The following is a 20,415-nucleotide window of genomic DNA, read 5'->3' on the forward strand; positions in this document are numbered from 1 at the left end:
CCAATGCCCAAGTTTTGGCACGACCTGCCAGATTTAATTGAGCAAATGCGACTTGCATCTGCTCGTCGATGATGTGACGTGCCCTTATGGCATCGTCTAACTCGACAAACCATCTCAAGAGGGAGTCTTCTTCGACTCCCCTATACTTAGAGATGTCGATCTTTAAAGTTTCGGGACGACGCGTTTGCGTCATCCCAGGTACAGGGGTCTGTACCCGTTGTAATCTCAACAGTTCTGCCTGTTGAGAGCCTTGCTGATTCAGCAAGGCTACTTTTTTCTGCATCTTGTCAAGTTCATGATGTATGAACTTGGCGATGGGTGAATGGAGGGCATCCCTGTCCAAATTAGACAGCAATACCAAGATTGCATCGTTTGCTACGGTCGAACTCATTCGTTCGACCGCGCTCTTTCCTATGTCACTTAAAAAGGAGTAGTTTTCAGGGGAAACGTGATGCGTATTCCCACTATCATCTAACATGTCCATGTTAATTGTGGAAAATGTGGTCCTTGGACGGACTACAAAGTGCTACCAGGTGTAACGGGGCACTACGACTTGTACTGCTTCAGTACAAGTCCACTTCGCACTGCTTCAGTTGCGAGTGGCCTTACGTCACTTCACGTACACTTGTACGTGCAGAGAAAAACTTCTCTTTAGGACAAATACCTTAAAGAGGGTTAAATAAAAACTGTATTAAATATAGTTAAATGTCTCTTTTTCTATCTTTGTAAATGCTAACTTAATTATAATCTAATACTAAACATGTAATTGAATTCTTAACTCTATCTTATCTGTAACTCTCTCTTTGATTACTCCTACAGCTGATTAGTCTGCGGAATAAATAGATATAATGGTCTATACCTATTTATGGATATTTTTTTCGAATATTACTATATAAAGTAATATTCTGCAAATATTATCAACCTTTTAAATAACATATTAATTAGCAACCTTTAAGTGTTAATTTCATGTAACGATATACTCCGTTACATTATGCATGGTAAATTTTTATGCCGCTTTTCTAGAGTACATTTGAACTAGCAGTAAGGTTAAATATTCACTTGGCTAATGTGAGGTGCGTATTCCTTACACTAGAAATGTCGCTTTGAGCCAATAAAACAATTTGGGCTTGACAACTGGCGTTAGTTTTTAGCATTGATCGACCAGCGCAGTAATTCATGAGTGCTTGCATTAAGTGGTATGTATACACAATTAAAAATAGGATTGCTACAGAAATCTGCAAATGTGAGGGTTGACTAATAATAATATTTGACTATCTCTATTATTGTAAGCGATGACACTTTATTGACTTGAGATGTAGTAGAAATATCTTACTTCATTAACCAGAGTTAAGGGCTCCGGCAAATGAAAAATCTGTATCCGTTCAGTCCATTTTGCGGTGTGGTTGATTCCAGAATCAGGCGAACGTTGTTTTGGCGTCAGATATTTCGAACGCACTAGCTGGCGCCAAGTCCATGAGATTTGACAAATAGTCGTTAAAACTTAACAGCTAATCTTACGAAACGATTCAGAATTGAAGCCAGTATTAACCCTCACCCCAATTCAGGAATCGTTCTTGCAGAATTGGCAAATTTATGATCGACTGCAAATTTCGCATGTAGTGAAATGTACCTTGCGTGCAGCATCAGTGGTGCCCATACCACCTACGTTGAGCGTGCGGCTTTTGCTGTCAACTCGCTCGTGTAGAGCCAGCAAACGGCTGATGTACGTTTTCCGCACACACGAGCATCAATTCTTTCAGTTCAGCAGTAAGCATATGCACATCTTAGGATAATATCGTCCAATCAGACACATCCGACCAGAATGTGAAACCTAACAGACCCCAACCTCGAGATAGCGTGACCAGTCGTTTAACAATTCTTCTCCAATTCATTCTCAATTCTTTTCGACTTCGAACGACGAAGAAAAGCCGCGTGGCAAAGGGGGGGAGAACTGAAGAAGCACGCGTTTCGAGACGCGCAGTATATCCACGTCTACCTAGACACCGCGACACGACCACCCTCTTCTTCCGCAGCGACACAAGGAGAGGAAGCGACAGCCAGTACCGTAACGTACCTATTTGCATTGGAATTGTATCAAGCGCCAGGAAGGCCCGTATTACATCTCGCAGCCCGTTTCCGTCCTTTTCGTTTTGTCCGTTTGATCAGTCCTACCAGGTACAACAAACCCGCTTCATTCGCAAGGAAAAACGACGTCCTTACGGTCTCTTGTTTCTAGATCTCCTGCGCTTTTCTGCCTCTTTCTCCTCACAAAAACAACTTTACAATGGCGAGCGACTGGATTTTCTCCGAGCACGAACTGCACTCGACTCCATCGCAGCGCGACGGCATGAAGTTCACGGACGAGCTTATTCTTCGCCGCAAAGCTTGCGATTTCATCGAAAAGATGGCCAAGTCGCTTGAATTGCCGAAACTTGCTCAAATTAGCGCCGACAACTTTCTCCATCGCTTTTACATGCGGCAATCGCTCGTGCGGTACGACAAATATCTAGTCGCGGCCGCGTGTGTGCTCTTGGGCTCGAAAGCCGAAGAAAGTCTCAAGAAAATTGGCTACATTGCAAGAGACTACATTGCCGTAAGGAAAGTCGTGGAGAAAGATCAGGTTTTTGCGATACAGAAACACGATCCCCAGGTCACGGCCGGCAAGATTATCTCGATGGAAGGCGTGGTATTGCACAATCTATCCTACGAGCTCACGCTGTCGCATCCGTACAAGTACATTAACGAGAAAGTGGACAAGGTCGTGCGTCTACAACGTCTAAACGAACACGAGACGAAGATTCAGAGCAGTAAGATCAAGCAGGTCGCCTGGTCGTTCTTAAACGATAGCGCCTATACCCTTGCGTGTTTGCGGCTAGAGTCCGTGGATCTGGCGGCCGGTGCCGTGTACTTGGCAGGTCTCTACGAGAGCTACGTGCCCGAACACGTCTGCACGGCTAGTGGCTTGCCCTGGTGGAGCGCGTTGGCCACACCGCTTCATACCTTGCAAGGTATTCCCATGCCTGCTCTTGTGTCCATGGTCATGGCAATTGTTAAAGTAGTTGTGTGCCTTCCACTTGTATAGATGCGGCTTGCTACTTGCTGAATGCCTACACGGCGCCGTACATCAAAACGAACGTGCTTGCAGCGGGGCTGTCGAAATTAGTCTATATCTTTTACCCCCCCAAGCTAGTCGAGAGTCCGGCCTCGTTCGTCGAGCTAGACGTGTTTGACGAGCACGCGTCTCCCCTCGTTTCGTCGCCCATGGACTCGGGGGTGTGCGTGACGTCGCCGGAGTGTGGCAGTAGTCAAGGAAGGTCGCCCTACGACCACGATTTTGACCACGACGTCAAGACCCACGGCAAGGGCAGTTATGAAAGCCCTCGGGAGACAGCTCACGTTCCTGCTACGCACGCGTCGTCGATGGAGAGCTTCCCTATCGTCAACGATAGTTCAAGTGCTGACAAGTTGTTGGGAGGCACTCGAGCGGCGCGGGGGACGACGAGTGGCCTGCTTTCGCGCAAACGTGGGATGCAAACCGACACAGCGATTTCTTTTGAAAAAAAAATCAAGTACTGCATGTAAGAGGAAGTCGGTCGTTTGTTGACGACTGCTGACGGTCTGATGCTTGTTGCAATGGCGCAATTGCAACGGCACATTACGTTGCTGCACTTCCCTCGCAATATTTCCAAGGTGCTGCAAACATTTTCATAAAAAGAAGAAAAGTGCTAAAAACTCACAATAAAAACATATTTATACCAGCACCAACTCATGGAAAACGAACCTTGTTCTCGTAGCGATCTTGCACTTGTCTTAATCGTCCATGTTTTCCAAAGGAAGGCCGTAAAGAAGTTGTAACTCTTGTGTTGTCAAGCTGTTGAGCCGAAAAGGTTGCTCCAGGACGTGTGTTGCAGGCAGCTGTCCGACTGACCCTTTAAAAACATTCTTTTCGCACAGAAAAACAAACCATTGCGCCCATTGAACTTCAAAAATGAAAAAAAGAGTTGCGCTTGGTGGGTTTAAGGCAAACTGGAAACTGCAGGCCTTCACTCTGCAATATTTTGGCACTCGGATAACAAATATCGGGTCGCCCATTGAAGGCGATGACAAGCTGCACGTATCCGATTAGAGAGGTACACGTTTTTCTAGAGGTGGAGGTAACCACTATCTTTCATGAAATTTACAAAAGTGAGAACTGGCCTTCTTAAATGAGGTCACGACAACTAAATGCTAACAGAGGTAAGTGGGTGTAGAGCACAGCTGTGAATCGGTGGCACGTTCATCACTGCCACACTGTCCCTTGGATATTATGGCAACTTTTGCCTAAATTGCGTTCGCAACTGCGACGTTTGCTTTATCTTCTATCCACGCCTGATTCGTGGCAGAAAAGAAAGTTTTGATTAAATTTAACGTGTAGCTTGCATAACTCACACGATATATCGCTGCCAGTCTTTCTGCATTTAGCTCGTAAGCGCCTTTCACTTGTGGCAGAGAAATTGCAATATATATATTCAAAATTACTAAATCGGGAGCTTTGACATCGGTCGAGATTTTGATCTTTACCAAGGCTTCATCGCACCCTCGCTAACCTTCATCGGTTGGCTCAACAACACACTTGAGTCAACGGACAATTTTTCTTCAATGTCGTGGATTCCTGGCACGGTTTCACCCGATTGAATGACCTTCAGGACCTCTTGGAACGATTCGGGATACGACGGGTCGCCCTTCACATTCGAAGAGATCGAGCTGACCTCAAATGATGGCATTTTTTCTTCCTCGGCAGCCTCAATAGGTTCTGAAAGCGATGACGATGACAATTTTGTTTTAGCGTTAGCGATATTGCTGACGCTATTCTGCTGCTCTAGCCGAGTCATGAAAGCATCAAGACTCTTGGCAGCAGAGGCTGACGACCCATCAAACAGACTTTCACTGCTTGGATCCGCTAAATTGTTTTCTTGTGACGTCTCGGTCATCAACTTCGTAGCCATCTCCAAAGCTACACTCTGCTCTCGTTTGTCCTGTTCAGCTAAGAATTCTTCAAGACTTTCATGTACGATTTCCTCAAGAGATAGATTCGTAGACGTTGATTGTGGGTGAGTAAGCGACTCGAGAGCTTTTAGCAACGCGCGTAAAAGAGCAATGTTTTCGTTCATCGCACCCGTCGTCTTGCTCGCTGTGTGCCATTTCCACTCCATGTTCAAACCGGCCATTTCAAACCCAATCGACTTAAGCAATTCCTCATGATGCTGCACAGATTCAATAATAAAACTTGTTAATTTTTAATGTTACGACGTTATAACCACAAATTATTACCTTAAGGGGTTCAATCTTTTGCTTAAAATTCGCATTTCCAGGTGATATACGGCGATATCGAGGTATATCTGGATTCTACACACAAAATTATTTGGCTTAATGATTATTCCTAATTCCGCACATTTTGTTTTAAGTGGTCTTACCTCAATAAGATTCTTGACGTACATACTTAAAACTCCTGCTGCGAGTTTAAGTTGCTCGATCGAATTCTGAACGTCAAAAGTTGGCGAATTAGGCAAAAGACGAAAATAAATAAAAGCTTGGTACCTGCCTCTGTTCTAAACTTCTTCAGTGTTTTTTCCATTTGCTCCGCTTTCATTGCCATTTGCGAGACAACAGAAGGCGGTTGCTGCGGATTCACCATTGCGGCCGCTTTGATAGCCTTCCTTTCAGCAATCTTGGTTGTTTTAATGATGTCTTCTATTCCAATGACACCATCAGATGTCTTGGAAAACATCAGCATCTTGAGTGTTGATACCTCAGCCTTCAATTCAGCAATTGCTCGTGCATTGCCGTGTTCAGCCAGCGATTTTGATACCTTAGCCAATTTGCTTTGTACGTCGTGTTCCTTCTTTTCCAATGACGAGCTAATCCTGGTTAGCTCCTCTGTCTGCTTTTGAATAGCTGACGATACGCTCGAAAGCTCTGCTAGTAGAGCTTCATCCTTTTTAGCTTCCTGCTCTTTTTCTTTTTGCACCTTTGCGGCCTCTAGCAGAGGTGCCACAGGTCGCTGGACAAGCAATCACAATAATTGGCAACATACTTTCAGCAGCTAACTACAATCATTAGATGGAAATGCACATACCAGCCACGGAATATAGCCTGATTGTACCGCATAGTTCCACAAAAATGTTAGTATCGAAGCAGCGCCCACAAGCGATGAGATCGTCCACAGTACTCGAACGTAAGCAGGATACTTCGCTTGGTAGTGCATCATTTGCATGGGCGCAGCGGCATTCATCATCATGGGTGGCGCCAAATAATTTTGTTGTGCTGCATTCGGCGCTGAAGCCGCTACTGTAGTACCTGAACCTTGCTTTTGATGGCGCTCTATCGATTCTTGGATCTCCTCTTTCGTCATGCCTTTGCCCTCTAGGAAGGACACACGCTCGGATAGCGGAGTTGACTACCAAAATACTCAGCATCAAGATATGGATTAGACGCAAAGTATACAGCGATAAATTACCTGGACATTCGGGTGCTGCAGAAATTTAAGCCCATTTTCCACCAATTCTTCGCGCATGACTCAACGTTATCTACTAATTATTGTTCGCAAATACCTCCCGACAATTATAAGGTTGGGGAGGCGCTAATTTTACAAGATTTAGGTGTCTTCGACTTTGTTTGTGACACCAAATGGTGAAATTGCTCTATAAAACAGTACTATTTTTGTAATGTTCCTCTTTATGCGTCAAAAGTCTTTGGACCGCTAAAAAAAATTATGTTCTGAAATGAGTCCTAAATTTTAGCCGAAGGTGGCAAGCAAGGCTTCGATATTTATATGCCAATGATTGATTCGCGCGTTATCGAGTCCTGGCAGTACACCTGGCTCCCTAAAATTAACATTTCATGTCATTACAATCATGAAGCTCATTCATAATTAACACCGTAACGCGCTCATAGTAGTGTGACCCGTCACAATGACGTGAATTTTAAAAAGTGTCAATAGAATGCTATTTCTTAGCCTGTTCGACGTGACGCGGGTCAATCGATAATGCGCATCAAGATATTGCTAGTCGTTAATTTTCCCACATTTAAAAAATCATTTTACATAATTGCCAAAATCTCAAAACTTGGCTGGCTGACAAGCACGTTTGCGACCAACATGGCGCCTCAAAACAAGCCAAGAAATGACAGCAAGGCGAGCGCGGATGGCAACGAGCCCGCTATACAAAGGCGCAACCCGTCTCACATCAAGAACAAAATGAAGCGGCAGCTGGTAATGCAGACGTTCCGTAAGGAAAAAAAGGAGGCCAAGAAGGCAGCAAAGCTGAAGCGCCAACGTGATGCCGAAGAGCTGGGCGAGGAAGCTGTACCGAAAATGGAGCCCCGGACAATTGACAATACCCGTGAAGAAGAGGTGACGATGGTCAGTATGGAAGGAGACGAAGAAATTGACGCGGACGAGCGCGACGACGAGTTCGCTAGCATCTTTAATAACGAAGAAGTGCCAAAGCTCATGATTACCACACGTCCATTCCCATCCGGGGATCTTTACCATTTTATAAAGGATCTTATGGATTTGTTGCCAAATTCCTTTTATTACAAGCGTGGCACCTTTGACATTAAAGAAATCGTGCAGTTTGCAAGCAACAAGAAGTTCACGCACCTAATCGTGCTCTCCGAAAAGAGCAAGATCTGCAATGGGTATACGCACGACCCTTTGATGCCTTTTGATCCTGTTGCTGACAAAATGTTGTTTCGTATTGCAGTATGCTCGTAAGCCGTCTAGATGATGGCCCGACGGCCTTTTTCAAGATCTCGAACGTTAAGCTCACGTCCAGTATCAAGGAGCGGGGTCGTCGCACGAACCATCAGCCGGAGCTGATTCTTAACAACTTTTCGACGCGACTAGGCCATCGCGTGGGTCGCTTCTTGGGCTCGTTATTCGAGCACCAACCGGAGTTTGAGGGCCACCAGGTTGTGACGTTTCACAATCAGCGAGATTTTATCTTTGTGCGTCACCATCGCTACACATTTGAGAACGACAAAAAGGCGCGTCTACAGGAGATTGGGCCACGCTTTACCATGAAACTGCGCTGGTTGCAACAAGGCACGTTCGATACGAAATTTGGAGAGTATGAATGGATTCACAAGCAACACCAGCTCGACACGTCTCGCCGAAAATTCCATCTCTAGCCTCTTAGAATGTCAAATAATTTAGATTGGTTTCATATATAGTGTATTCTACACACGCGATTGACGCACTCTTTTTAACGAGCACTTACAGCCCATAGCTGGATTAAAAAAAAGGTTGTTTTTAAAAGCGTTTAAATTTATTCTAGTGCCAAATGGATTGCGGACCAACGAAGCTGCCGAGCGAGGCCAATTTGGAAGACCTGTTTGGTGATTAGTAATAGCTCACTCGCTCAACTTTTACGCGCCGGAAACGCCTGAAGCTCCGATACAGCACACCACAGATTGAGCTTACTCCTTCGTGGACTCTATCAGATACGCGATCAAGTCGCGGCGCTCCTGCGGCTTCTTCAAACCTGCAAACACCATCTTGGTACCCTTAATGTACTTCTTAGGGGCAAGAAGGTACTCAAACAAGGTCTCGTCCGTCCAAATGACGCCCGAGTTCTTATTCGCAGCCGAGTACGAATAGCTATCAGCTTGGCCCGACTGACGGTTTATCAAGCCGGAGAGGTTAGGACCCTGCTTGTGTGCACCACCTGCATGCGTGGTGTGGCACTGTGCGCACTTGGTCTTAAAAATCTTGGCGCCCTTGGTAGCGTCTCCTTTTCCGCCTGCTACCTCAATCATAGTTCTCAAATGTGCGGTTCTGGCGGGTCGTCTGGAACCTTTTTTAAAGTGCGAAGTGGGCGGCTGGCTGTTTCAATCGTTTTAAGATAGTTTGGGTGGTTTGCAATGTCTCAAATCTGTTTTAAACATATCGTGAGGACGGCAATTATCACAGAATGCATGCGAGGACCTGTCAAAACTTATATGACCGGACCATAAATAGATAAAATTGGACATGTTCGTTTTCTTTCCACTTGAAGCCAGGAATAGTAAGATTATTTTTCATTAGGGGAAAATCATAACGAAGTAAACGATTAATATCATTTAACTAATGTATTGATATCCCCACTGAAAACTAAAATTGATATCCCCGCCACATCTTTTTAAAATATTAGAGTTTGGACAACGCATCGGTTACAAAGCCGATGCGTTGTCCAAACTCATTTTTGGCGGAGCGCCACCTTCTTTCGACACTTCATCAAACAAGGAATCTTCATCCACAGACGATTCCCAACCCGAGCCTTTCGAATCGCTCGAGTCGCTGTCTTCTTCCTCTTCCGACGCATCAGATTACGTGCTCTTGCCTGCTTCTTCTTCATCATCATCACTTCGTCGTCCGATCCTTCCATCTACACGCGCACAATAGGCATCAGGTTCCGAACTTCTCACATATACGACGATGCAATTTTTATGGCCGTTAAAAACTTCCATTCAGCTGGCTTGAGCACATCGTATCTAAGAAGAATCGATTGTCACTTATAATTTCGACATGATGCTCTTCCGATTCAAATTTACAGCGCCCGTTGTGAGACAAATATCATAATCATCTAGCCACTCTTTAATTGTTCGAGCTCGCTCGTGGACACAACACTAATGCATACGGGCATCACGTCGAAATATTTGAAGACAAATACAATGTCAAAGTTTTCGAAGAGAACATAGCTCGTATAAAAGTGTAAAACTGCTTGCTTCTTCTTGCCAGTCATAATGTGATTTTTTTAGAAGGGCACGACCAATTCCTTGTCACACTGCTAAATCACCGCCTACTGCTTGAGATTTGCATACAAAAAATGTCAACTTTCTGGTTCTTGTTCGTCGTGGATCGAACTCCATTCGAGTGCGCTTCGAACGTGCCGTGGGTCTTGCGTTCAGTCAAGTGCAGCCGTGCCGACAGATCAATGAGACGCTGAACACGACAATCTCGCGTGATAATCAAGTCTTTTTGAACCATCAAATCCGATTATACCTGCTCCCGGTGTTTGACACGCTTCTTGTAACGAATAAAAGTTGCCCTAATGTTACACAGTCCCCATTAAGTACATTTGGTACTTAAGCGGATGGTCAATTACTAAATAATAGTTTTAGAATCGCATTTGTCGTTGCAGGTAGGACATCCCATTTTAAGGATGTACCCGGACAAAAGAGTCCTTACGCAACTACGTCGCCTTGTGTTTTTCCGACTTGCTGACATTCTTGATCGTGAAGATGTGAAATGGCACAGGAAGCCGTTGATCGTAGAAATAATTGCTAAGCAAGCGTGTCGACTATCACTTAATACTCGCGTAACTTTGGATGGTCCCATTGCTCTTACTAACCGTCTTTGACGTCTTTTCATCTTTCACGTCCGTATCGTCTTCGATATCATACAGCATTTCTGTAGGCGGGCACATCTTAATGCGGCCACGCTCTACTTAGACACACACCCTATCACAGCGAGGAAGCGATTAGACCGTCTTCTCCTGCGTCCAGTGAGGTAGTTGTGGTGGGCGCCTTAGCGACCTCACCCAACGCACTAAGTACTCTAGTAAAGTGTCGTCACGGGAGCGGTTATCCGGCTCCTTGTGCGCACTTACCAAGTAGGAAGTAGTTTTCAGACTGATTTATATTTAATCGCATTAAATATGTATTTGGATTTTTACCAACAAAGACGTCATCTCTGTCGATAACACTAATATGTAATGCGAGCGTATCTTTCTAGACATCTCGCGTAACGGAAGACGCTAGCCGTCATCACGGATGACGCTAGGCGTCATCCCTCTTAATGCAAATGCACCTATGTGCATCACATGCACAACTATTGGTCACAAATGCGAACCACACCCGAGTGGTGGGTCCAATTACTTTATTTAAGTAATTGACCATCCCCTTAAGTACATCAAGTGTACTTAGCGGGGACTGTGTAACATTAGGGTAACTTTAGCCCGTTACACCTTCCCCCCTTTAAGGACGAATTTACATTTTAAACTTCGTCAAAGAGGAAGGAGGAACTGCGAGCTGCTTAACGCGCCGCTAGTTCCCTCATTCACTCTAGCGACCTGTGTCTTCATACACGGCGCCAGAGATGCCACCGAAAAGGGGCCAAGTTGGTGGGTCATCTGCGAAGACGCCCACTGAACTTCGCACCAAGCGCACGTGCCGCGTTAACACGCCGGCAGCGTCTAAAATGCCTTAACGAAACGCCGAAAGCTACTGCTGCTGTCGTGTCAACGACCTAAAGGATCCATCCCATTATAACAGTGAGGATGTTGATCCGTCGCCCATTGTCGACTACAATGAGTCGACACCGTTGCCGTCAACTCATAGTAGAGATGCGGACAACGAGCTCATGAGGAAGGATGATGGCGCATTATTGCCCATCCAAACTTCTCTCATGACTCACAACATGGAGACAGCAACATTTTCTAATGCTGTCTCGTCGTCTGCGCTGGATAGCGCAGCCACTATTAATGAGAGCGCTGTCCATAAAGGCGCAGCTGCTTCTCCGTTGGGCACAACCACAACGCCTTATGCTCATACCATTATCCATAATGGTTCCGACATAGAAAATTTTAAGCCTAAAGCTCCACCAACGAAACGGGAACGTGCTCAGTCGGTGTCACAAGCAAATCGTTTAGAACGCGGCTATGTGACGAGTGGCATACCAAAGATGCCCCCTCCATCTAAACGGCCTACTTTAAACGGGCCAAGAGCGTCGCTCCTAGATCGCGCTCTTCTAGGCACTCATAAATATTATGGCGTCTTAAATCATGGAAGGCTCGGGAAAAATCGCTTGGGCATATTTCCCGATCCCGGTCGAGTTGCGTTCAAATGAAACACCCAACCAATACGAGGCGGTATTAACGCGCCGCACTCATCCGCATTCCAATGCGATGAAACAGCGGTCGCAGCGAATTAATTTCGCCCGCTTGCGTGTGAAAGAAATCATGGGCGGTACTGTATCCCCTTTCTTCTCACAACGCTGCTTCTGCTTGTCCATTTGAGACTAGCGAAGAGGCCTCAGCTGTAGCTCCATTTCATAGGCAGCCACCAAGCCGGGTACGATATAACGTAGGGTATATATATCGGTTCCCAAGAGTAAAACGCGTCGGGTAACATTCCATTGGGCGAGGATCTGATACCTTTGCCTCACGCAGCGGTGGGCAAGCAACCTTCCAACAAGGAAGCGTTGAATCCCATTCGCATCCATCAGTGCAAGTGACGCCCGATAGGAGTGGAGACCTCGCCCACCGAATCGCGGCTGCCTTACCTTCGTCTGTTCAGTCGCAGGCGTTAAGCGCTGCCGAACAACGTAGTATGGATCTCGAGAGTAAAGTCTTGCGACTGACCTCGGATCTTCAGGATGTCCGAGCGAAGGATCGTCAGGGTTATGAACGCCTGAAGACTCGCTTGAACCTTCTGGAGAAGATAATGCTGAGGGATCCGCGTTACTCGGGTGATGTCCCTCGCTCTCCGAGTCCTGTTCGTGGTGGGAGGAGTCGGTCGGTTGAAAGTTTTTCGCCTTCACCGTCCCACTCACCCGAACGACGCTCGACTCACAGTCGGCGTCACCATCGGTCTCCTTAGACGGATGGGGCCTCATTTTGGGTCTACATACCGTTTCAGACGACCCACGTAAAATACGGCGTGCGTCTGTATATACGAAGGAAGAAAGAGCCTATAATTTAGGTCTCCAACCTCTTCTACCACCGTAAAGGGCCCAATGAAACGCGGCAACAACTTCGTAGTACCTCCAAGTAGTACAGTGCATTCTTAGGTAAGGTAGCAGTACTTATATTACCTTTTCACCCACTCTAAAGCGTTCATTATTTTTGCGACCACTCCGGCCCGCATATTCCTTTTGCTTGTCCTGTGCGCTTGCCATTGCGTCACGGACTTTACGTGTGATGGCTAATCGCTCATCCACAAAGCGTTGAGCCTCGCTTACGCTTTCAGGATCAAACTCGCATATGATACCGCCAAGAGGTCGGTCACAAGGCGTAGTTTTATTGATCACTGCTAAACTGGCAGGGTCACTATGGCAAGGTTCTGTCTTTGAGATGTTACCATCATGGGTCATCGCCATATTGACGAAAATTTGTCCCTCTTTCGCACCAAGCATAGTGATGGCTCCCCCCACTAAGACTCGGGCTGCGCACGAGACTGGCGTCAGAGGATGACGCAGTCCGTTAATATAAAACGGTGTCATACCCGTACTGGAGCGGACATTGTGATTTATAGCGAACTCCACAAAGAACAATTACTTGCTTAACTCTTTGGGAGTTGCTGTAGTGCATAAGACATCCGCCACGACCCGATTAGCACGTTCTGTTTGGCCATCGGTCCGGGTTGATCTGCGGTCGACATGTGGAGTTTGCTATCTGGCAGCCCAAACGCATGTCGCCAAAAACCAGACGTAAAACGTGGGTCCCGGTCCGATACTATGGACTCGACCATCCCGTGTAGTCGGTATACATGATCCAGGAATAAGAGAGCTGCCTTCTTCCCTGTGATCGATGTCTTACATGGTGCTAAATGCACCATCTTGCTCAGTCTGTCTACAAAGACGACTAGCCTTGTCCGACCCTTATGATCGGGCGGTATGCCAAACATGAAGTCCAGACTTACTGACTTCCAACAGTTGGTTGGAATCGGTAGCGGCTTCAGTGGCGCACTGCTGGACGGTGCAGGCTTAATGCGCTGAGCCTGCTCATGCCTCAACTCATCTCCCTCTGAATCTGAGTGACGGACTCCGCCGCAGCATTGCTCTGTGCCTCAGACGCGGCTCTACGCTGTCCGAGCACAAATGCCTCAAACTGCTCCAACTGAGCAACATGTTGCTCAGGAGGACTGCGCAGGAGCCTGGCCAGGGCTTGTTCAGCGCGTCCCTGCGCCATGTGCCGCCACCTCCCGATGATGTTCGGAGAGGTGGTGGAATGAGCCCAATGGATGTTGGGGTCCATCCTCACGTACTCAGGCAGAGATGCGGGTCGTGGGAAGGATTTCAAGTGCTACGGAGTGTAGGCGGGCACGTCTTAATGTGGCCACGCTCTACTTAGACACACACTTTTAGAAGTCAATACGCAAAGGTAGAGACATAGGATACACAATCAAATGCAAAAGAGAGAGTGGTATTAGGTTCGTTATCTCATGGCTAGCTATCAAATCCTACCCGCAGAAAAATCAGAAAATGAAACTCCCAAAGTTGCTCGGCGCAATTGATTTGTAGCTTGCCTTTCAGCACTCCTCCCCGTCGACACTGTCCTGACAAAACACTTGATCCTTGCTCTGTCATCGTCGACTCCGATCGATTCATTTTGAGCCAATCACTTGACGCATCTCGATCAATCTCGATGCAGCCAATGCCTTCGTAAGTATATCTGCAGGCATACTCGATGTTTCACGATTTGAAGGCTTTATAATTCCTCGCTTCGTGAAATCACCGACAAACATTATGCGAACATCAATATGCCGAAGCTCGGTCACCGTCAAGTTGTTTCAAAGCTGCTTGGTTGTCCACTCGCAGTGGCATAGGTGGCAATGTACTCTAGCAGCCTCAACACCAAGTGTCAGCGCCTTGTCTAGCACCCAGTTGTGGAGAAGGCATTGACCTTCTGGGTGCGGCAGTGCCAACATCGTGGGTTATCATCGCCGGGGATCTGATCTACGCAAAGGCCCAGAGACTGGCCGAATCAATTGGAATCCCGAATGACACCATCAAGTTCTCTCACGGTATCTCCAAAAGTTCTAGCAACGCTACATACTCCGTGCTATCAGCATCCACAGCGAAAGCGGATTGGTTGATCTGGAGGCTTTCAACGAGGCTCTACCTGAGCAGAAGACAGTTATTGCCGGGTATTCTCTCCGGATGTGTACAACATGGATGAGACTGGTAAGTTTGATTTTGTTTTTCTTTCCGATGGATTACCTTTGCTGACTCAGCTTTCACAGGACTTTTTTCTACAGCAGGACGATCGCTCAGACAGAGGTTAAGGGGCTCAAAAAGACAAGGTAAATTGATCTTCATTTGTCGTTCCACTTGAATTAAAAACTAGCACCTATTATACAGACACGCATCATTTTAGCTCTCACGGCGAATTCTGATGGGTCTGATAAGCTCCAGTCATTCTTCATCTGAGAGCCAAAAATCGCGATGCTCCAACAAATAGACAGGAAAACAGTTAGGTCCTTGACAGGCACAACGTGAAAGCATGGATGGTCGGAACGACTTCTTAATATTGACAAAGATATGAAGGTATGTTTGCAACCTTGTGCCTAGAGATTGGCCTGATAATCTTGCAAACATCTGACAAATGCTAAGGATCAAGGCAGGAAGGTGCTCCTCTTGATCGACAATACGGCATCCCACATTTTGAACGACCTACAGCGGACCAACGTCAAGGTTTAGCCCTTTCCATCCAAAGCGACCTCGAAAGTTCACTAAATGGATGCGGCATAAATTGTCGCTTTCAGAGGCGTCACCATCTTCAGCACACTCTGGATTGCGACGAACGCGGCGAGATTGGCAATATTTACAAGCTGACCAGCTTACAGCCATGCGCTGGTCTCTTTCTGCCTGGACAGAAAATTTGGCCAGCACGATCAAGAACTGCTTCAACCTCACCGGGCTGTTTGCAAAGTCTGCCACGGTTTCCATACCAAGGGCAGAAAAAGTGGAGAACATGTAGGGTGAGAAGGAGACTGAGAAGGAGGGGAGAGCTCTGGAGCAGGACCTGGTAACCAGTCTCAAAACTCTGCTGCTCCGCAATCCGATGGTCATTGAGAATCTTCTCAATGCTATCGAAAAGGACGAAAGTGCTCAGCCAGAGCTCAATGATTAAGAGATTCTTGACGCAGTGCAGGAGGAGGAGTAAAGGAATAAAGGAGCTGCAGCAGAGAAGGGGGCAGTATTAGACAGATTCTCAAAGTGCGAGGAGATAAAAGTCTTAGGTAGTGCCTCTACCTTGCTTGATCTGATACAAGAAATCCACCGTTCGGCCTACAAGCTACTTCGCAGCCTTCAGGCTGCCACTCGAAGTGCCAACACCACACAATCCTCCCTTGATGCTGGGCTTCAATGGTTTCCTCGATTTAAGTGGCATTTTTTTGCCACTACAGTTCTCAAGGGTTGTTAGATACATGTTTGTGCGTGAGGAGCAAACTTTCGTCAACAGGCCTGCAAATTCTTTTGACGTTGCTGGATCAGTAGGGCGCTCCGCACCAATTGACCCCGACCGTTTTTTTACGATCCGCCTTACCGTTGCAATTTCGCAACAGCGTCGGATTCGCGTCCTTCGCTGTTCTTAGAGGTCGATCGTTTCGCACAGTGTTTCTAGGCTCTGGGCGTGGGGCACAACACTTATAGGCCTAATGGCCCGTCTTTTGATAAGAATTGCATTTTCCCATCGTTTGTGAATTGAAAAGAGCGAGGTTTCTCGCTCTCTACATACTCGAGGTTCATAGGTTCTCAACCTCCGTTTTCTTGTCATCTCAGAGAGCGACCAGCTCCAGAGTGACGAGAATGTCTGTTTAAACTTTAATTTCTCCGGATCCGTTATATAGATCGCTTAGTCGAGCGACTTTTGTTTAAGCTGGAACAAGTGGGTCTTATCAGGATAGTCTGCAAGACCTTTAATAAACACAGTATTTTTTTGTTTGTTCATCAATTCAATGACTCACGATACAGCTGACCAGATATCGTGTATGTTGGCACAAGCGTGAAGATCACGCTTGCTGTTCTTCAAATCCAGCTCTTTTTTTAGCCCTAATTTTATCATTTAGCGGCTTAAATGTTTTCCTGAGCCGGGTCTTAATGACCCTATACGACCCAAAAAGCAATGGGTCGAAAGCTTGACCCTAAAGCTCGAGCTTTGGCACACCCGGCTAAGTTGAACATGCCAAATTTCCCTTTCGTCGCATCGTCATCGATGCGGCGAGCTACACTGGCGTCGTCGAATTTGACGAGCCATCTTAAAATCTAGACGCCTTCTGCTGCCGAAAACTTAGAGATTTCGATCTTTAAGCTTTCGGGTCGACGCGAAAGCGTCGATCCGCTGGCACCGTGTAAATGCTGCTGTCTCAACAAGGCCAACTGTTTAGGACCCTGTTCTTTCAACACCTCGGCGTGTCGAGGGACTTGCTGGTGAAGCAAGCAACTTTTTTTGGGCCCCGTCGAGTTCATGTTGTGTGAACTCGTCTATCGCCGCATGTTGTTCATATGTGTTTGGTGTGAACAGCATGGCGCTAACGGCTAGCCCGCATATGACCAAACTCATGCGTAAATCGCTCACCATTCAAGGTCACACGAATGAGTGAACCTTTCACTCTTTTGCGTAATAGCCTTCTTGGCGGCTTGTCTCTCCTTCTACTCAAACGTGTTGATGTTATATGGAACGTGTGTAGGCAGTTTAACGGACTACGAAGTGCTACCAGGTGTAATGGGGCACCCTTTGCTGGTACTGATATCAGTACAAGTCAACCTACACAGATTAAAGTGAGGGTGGGACGACTCGACTGCTTACGTACACGACGTGCAGAGGAAGCATATAAGTAGCTAAGAAGTCTTAGCTACTAATTGTAAACCTTAAGGCTTTAGAATATAAGAAAAATAACTGAATTTCTATATAAATCTTACGCATGATCTTCTATCTACCACTGACTTTACTATAATAGTAGCTATCGAACTGTGGTGTCTACTTGCGCACCGCACAATCGTGTCTTTTAATAGTTAGCTGGGTTGTTTAATCTTAAATACATCAAACAATAGATTTGATGTCTTTTTGCTTCAATATTACAAGTTTGGTAATATTAGAACTATTAAGCCAAAATTATTGAAGATAACAATTTTGTCCTTCTTTACTTATTTCCTCTCATAGAACATAATATTAGTTGTTCCTCTTATTGGAAATAATATTTATGAAACGGGACAACCCGTTACAGCAAGCGTCAACAACAGCAGTACAAGTGAGAAGAAAATACCATCCCTAAAGAGAAGACGCGAGTGCGCACCAGACGCACTGAGAACAATCACACATCCGAGTCAGTAGGAGAACTCCTGTTGGCTCTAAAAGCAGTGATCCGCTTCGTGTACGATTCGATCGCTGATGCGGTGAGCCGACATTGACGGAACGCTGATAACAATGGAAAAGCAAATGTTCTTTTTGTTAAAGTTAACGATTTCGATAAATTGTCTACGGTAAATCTACTCAACATTTAGTGATTAATGGTATGGAAATCATTACTACTTAGGTATATTGGCCCGTTTCGTGTACTGCACCGACAAGGCAATGCGTACAAGATCGAATTGCTTCGTACTCAATTTTCCAATTGTTCACGACTAATATTGTCAACTGTCGGCGCTAACATGCGACGACGGGCACGTTTATGATCAACTTCGTCCCGCAGGTGCCGGGCGATGCGACCTTGAGTCTGAAAGCTAACACTCTAACACTAAGTATCTTCCTTTTCCCTATTGATTGATAGAATTGAATGGTTAGGAGCGCTATCTAGTTAAACGCTTCTTGAACCACCGCGAGATGAGGATAGTCGAAGGATATCCACCCTCGCAGTATAGTTATATACCGCGCTTTCAGCCAATGATCGATGTTCCGGGTCTCGTCGACAAAATGACGAGATCCGACCTTTATATGAATAGGTCAATCGGAAAACGAGCGTTTCGCACGCTCGTGAAAAGATTGTCGGGAATTGAATCACTTGCGCGTCTCGGAAGAAATGTTCTCCAATGGGCATCTTCTCGAGAGTTTACCTCCTGTGGGATATATACTGCACCCTCAAAGCAGCAGGGACGTGAATTCCCCCGCGAGAGGCAAGGTAGGCCTGCCTTTTTATACAGACGATGTAGCTTATAGCATGCACCGACTACGGTCCGTTTTTCAAACTGGTCACGTAAAGTTATCACTTTGTCAGGCCAGGCCTCGCGCCTGTGCTTTGCACATTCTGAATGTATGCAAACCCTTCTGCGGCGGATACCTTGGACCGTACTGGGGGGTTTCGGAATCGGAAAAGCCTCGTACTGATGGTACGGGTAAAAAAGCAAGACGCATATCGTGCAAGTTGCAGTCGGCGAATTGTCGAACGGACAAGCTCATCGATTCCTTCACGACGAGCTGGCGACAGCTCGTCACGAGATCTTATCGTTGAAGGATGAATGAATCATCTGTTTCGAGAATTTCAGACTCAAAGCAAATACCATCGGAGCTTGAAGTAAGGGACGTAAATCCTTTGCACGGTTGTTAGTGTACAATCGATGCCGAAAAACGGTATCGATTAAGAATTCGGTTACGTCCTCAAAAGCTTGAGCAACAAAAATTTGTATCGTTCGTTGGTCATGACAGACCAATGTGTTAAGTTTCTCAAAGAGCAACCTGGTTTCTTTTCGGATATAGACTGCAACATTTTGTGGTCCTTTTCCTGTTGACTGATGCTAGCACTGGGGCTAACATTAATGTCGAAGCGATCTTGCCGATCATTTCGCTTATGGCGATGCATATTATTGACCGAGTTACTACCATTAATACAGTCATCAGGCGATGAATCAACATCGATAGGTTCGGCCTTGTTCGTCGTGAACATCTCCTTGTTTGTCACGCCATAACGCATCATTTCGAGCCGGCTGCGCATTCCAACAGTAAAAATAATCCCACTGTTGCAACACTCATTTCAAGTGTTTCGTCATCAACCTTGTTTGATTACATAAAGAAAGCCTGAGCAAAAGATAAAACCTACAGCGTTTAATAGATCATCTGATGAACCCATCCGATAAATCTATTCAAAATTTGCCGGCTTAAGATCGATCGTCATCCGATCGATACAAGACACGCAACGGCTTACTGTACCACTCAGCCGTTACCGGCGACATCCAAGTGACATCGTCCCAACTCACAATGATTTGCGCTTGCGCATCATGTATAAGTGTCGTGGAGGTGAGAAAAAATATCTCGCAGTAAGTCCCGCTTTTTACTGACCCCGCTAGTATCACTTCGTGCGCAAGTACATTCGTGCTGGAGAGGTGTGCCAACGGGTGAAGCCTCGCCCTTCATCCCGTGCACCTCTACTACCTCTACTACTCCCGGCAGAATGTTGGCAGTCCGTATCTATGAATTTCGCTTTCAAATTTCCCGAGGATTATCACAAATTCAATGAATTCCTTTTTTGTCGACAGATTCAGCAATATAATAAATCTTGCTGCAGTACCAGAGTCAGTCACGGCTCTAGGCTATGCCCGTGTCTTTCTCGACACGGTATTCAAACTCCAAGGTTTTCCCCGTGACCTCGTCTCGGATACAGATCCACGGTTTACGGCGGCGTTTAGCAATCCGTGTACCGATCTCTCGAAATACGGCTGACTATGTCAACTTCTGATCA

At 46.1% G+C, this 20,415-nt stretch overlaps 5 protein-coding genes across 5 annotated transcripts; 2 read left to right on the forward strand and 3 right to left on the reverse strand.

The window, feature by feature from the left end:
• Window positions 1–1,942: 1,942 nt before the first annotated feature.
• On the forward strand, window positions 1,943–3,765 carry CCR75_006879 (uncharacterized protein). The gene is made up of 3 exons (XM_067964944.1): window positions 1,943–2,175; window positions 2,237–3,008; window positions 3,083–3,765. Exons 2-3 carry the CDS (start codon window positions 2,285–2,287, stop codon window positions 3,580–3,582), a joined length of 1,224 nt encoding a protein of 407 aa, XP_067823503.1. The 5' UTR covers window positions 1,943–2,175; window positions 2,237–2,284; the 3' UTR covers window positions 3,583–3,765.
• Window positions 3,217–4,092, reverse strand: CCR75_006878 (uncharacterized protein; the record flags this gene model as incomplete). Its single annotated transcript, XM_067964943.1, is given in 5 exon segments — window positions 3,217–3,400; window positions 3,412–3,572; window positions 3,616–3,693; window positions 3,782–3,929; window positions 3,965–4,092. The coding sequence occupies 5 exon segments, from the start codon at window positions 4,090–4,092 to the stop codon at window positions 3,217–3,219; spliced, it is 699 nt and encodes a 232-aa protein (XP_067823502.1).
• A 234-nt stretch (window positions 4,093–4,326) lies between these two features.
• Window positions 4,327–6,553, reverse strand: CCR75_006877 (uncharacterized protein; the record flags this gene model as incomplete). The annotated part of the gene is made up of 6 exons (XM_067964942.1): window positions 4,327–5,243; window positions 5,311–5,385; window positions 5,454–5,519; window positions 5,595–6,040; window positions 6,116–6,436; window positions 6,497–6,553. The coding sequence occupies 4 exons, from the start codon at window positions 6,551–6,553 to the stop codon at window positions 5,480–5,482; spliced, it is 864 nt and encodes a 287-aa protein (XP_067823500.1). The 3' UTR covers window positions 4,327–5,243; window positions 5,311–5,385; window positions 5,454–5,479.
• Window positions 6,554–6,956: 403 nt separating this feature from the next.
• On the forward strand, window positions 6,957–9,040 carry CCR75_006875 (uncharacterized protein). The gene is made up of 2 exons (XM_067964940.1): window positions 6,957–7,677; window positions 7,743–9,040. Exons 1-2 carry the CDS (start codon window positions 7,025–7,027, stop codon window positions 8,167–8,169), a joined length of 1,080 nt encoding a protein of 359 aa, XP_067823498.1. The 5' UTR covers window positions 6,957–7,024; the 3' UTR covers window positions 8,170–9,040.
• Window positions 8,458–8,796, reverse strand: CCR75_006876 (uncharacterized protein; the record flags this gene model as incomplete). The annotated part of the gene is made up of 1 exon (XM_067964941.1): window positions 8,458–8,796. One exon carries the CDS (start codon window positions 8,794–8,796, stop codon window positions 8,458–8,460), a length of 339 nt encoding a protein of 112 aa, XP_067823499.1.
• Window positions 9,041–20,415: the final 11,375 nt, after the last annotated feature.

Source organism: Bremia lactucae, linkage group LG17, assembly GCF_004359215.1.
Source record: "Bremia lactucae strain SF5 linkage group LG17, whole genome shotgun sequence".
NCBI lineage: Eukaryota > Oomycota > Peronosporomycetes > Peronosporales > Peronosporaceae > Bremia > Bremia lactucae.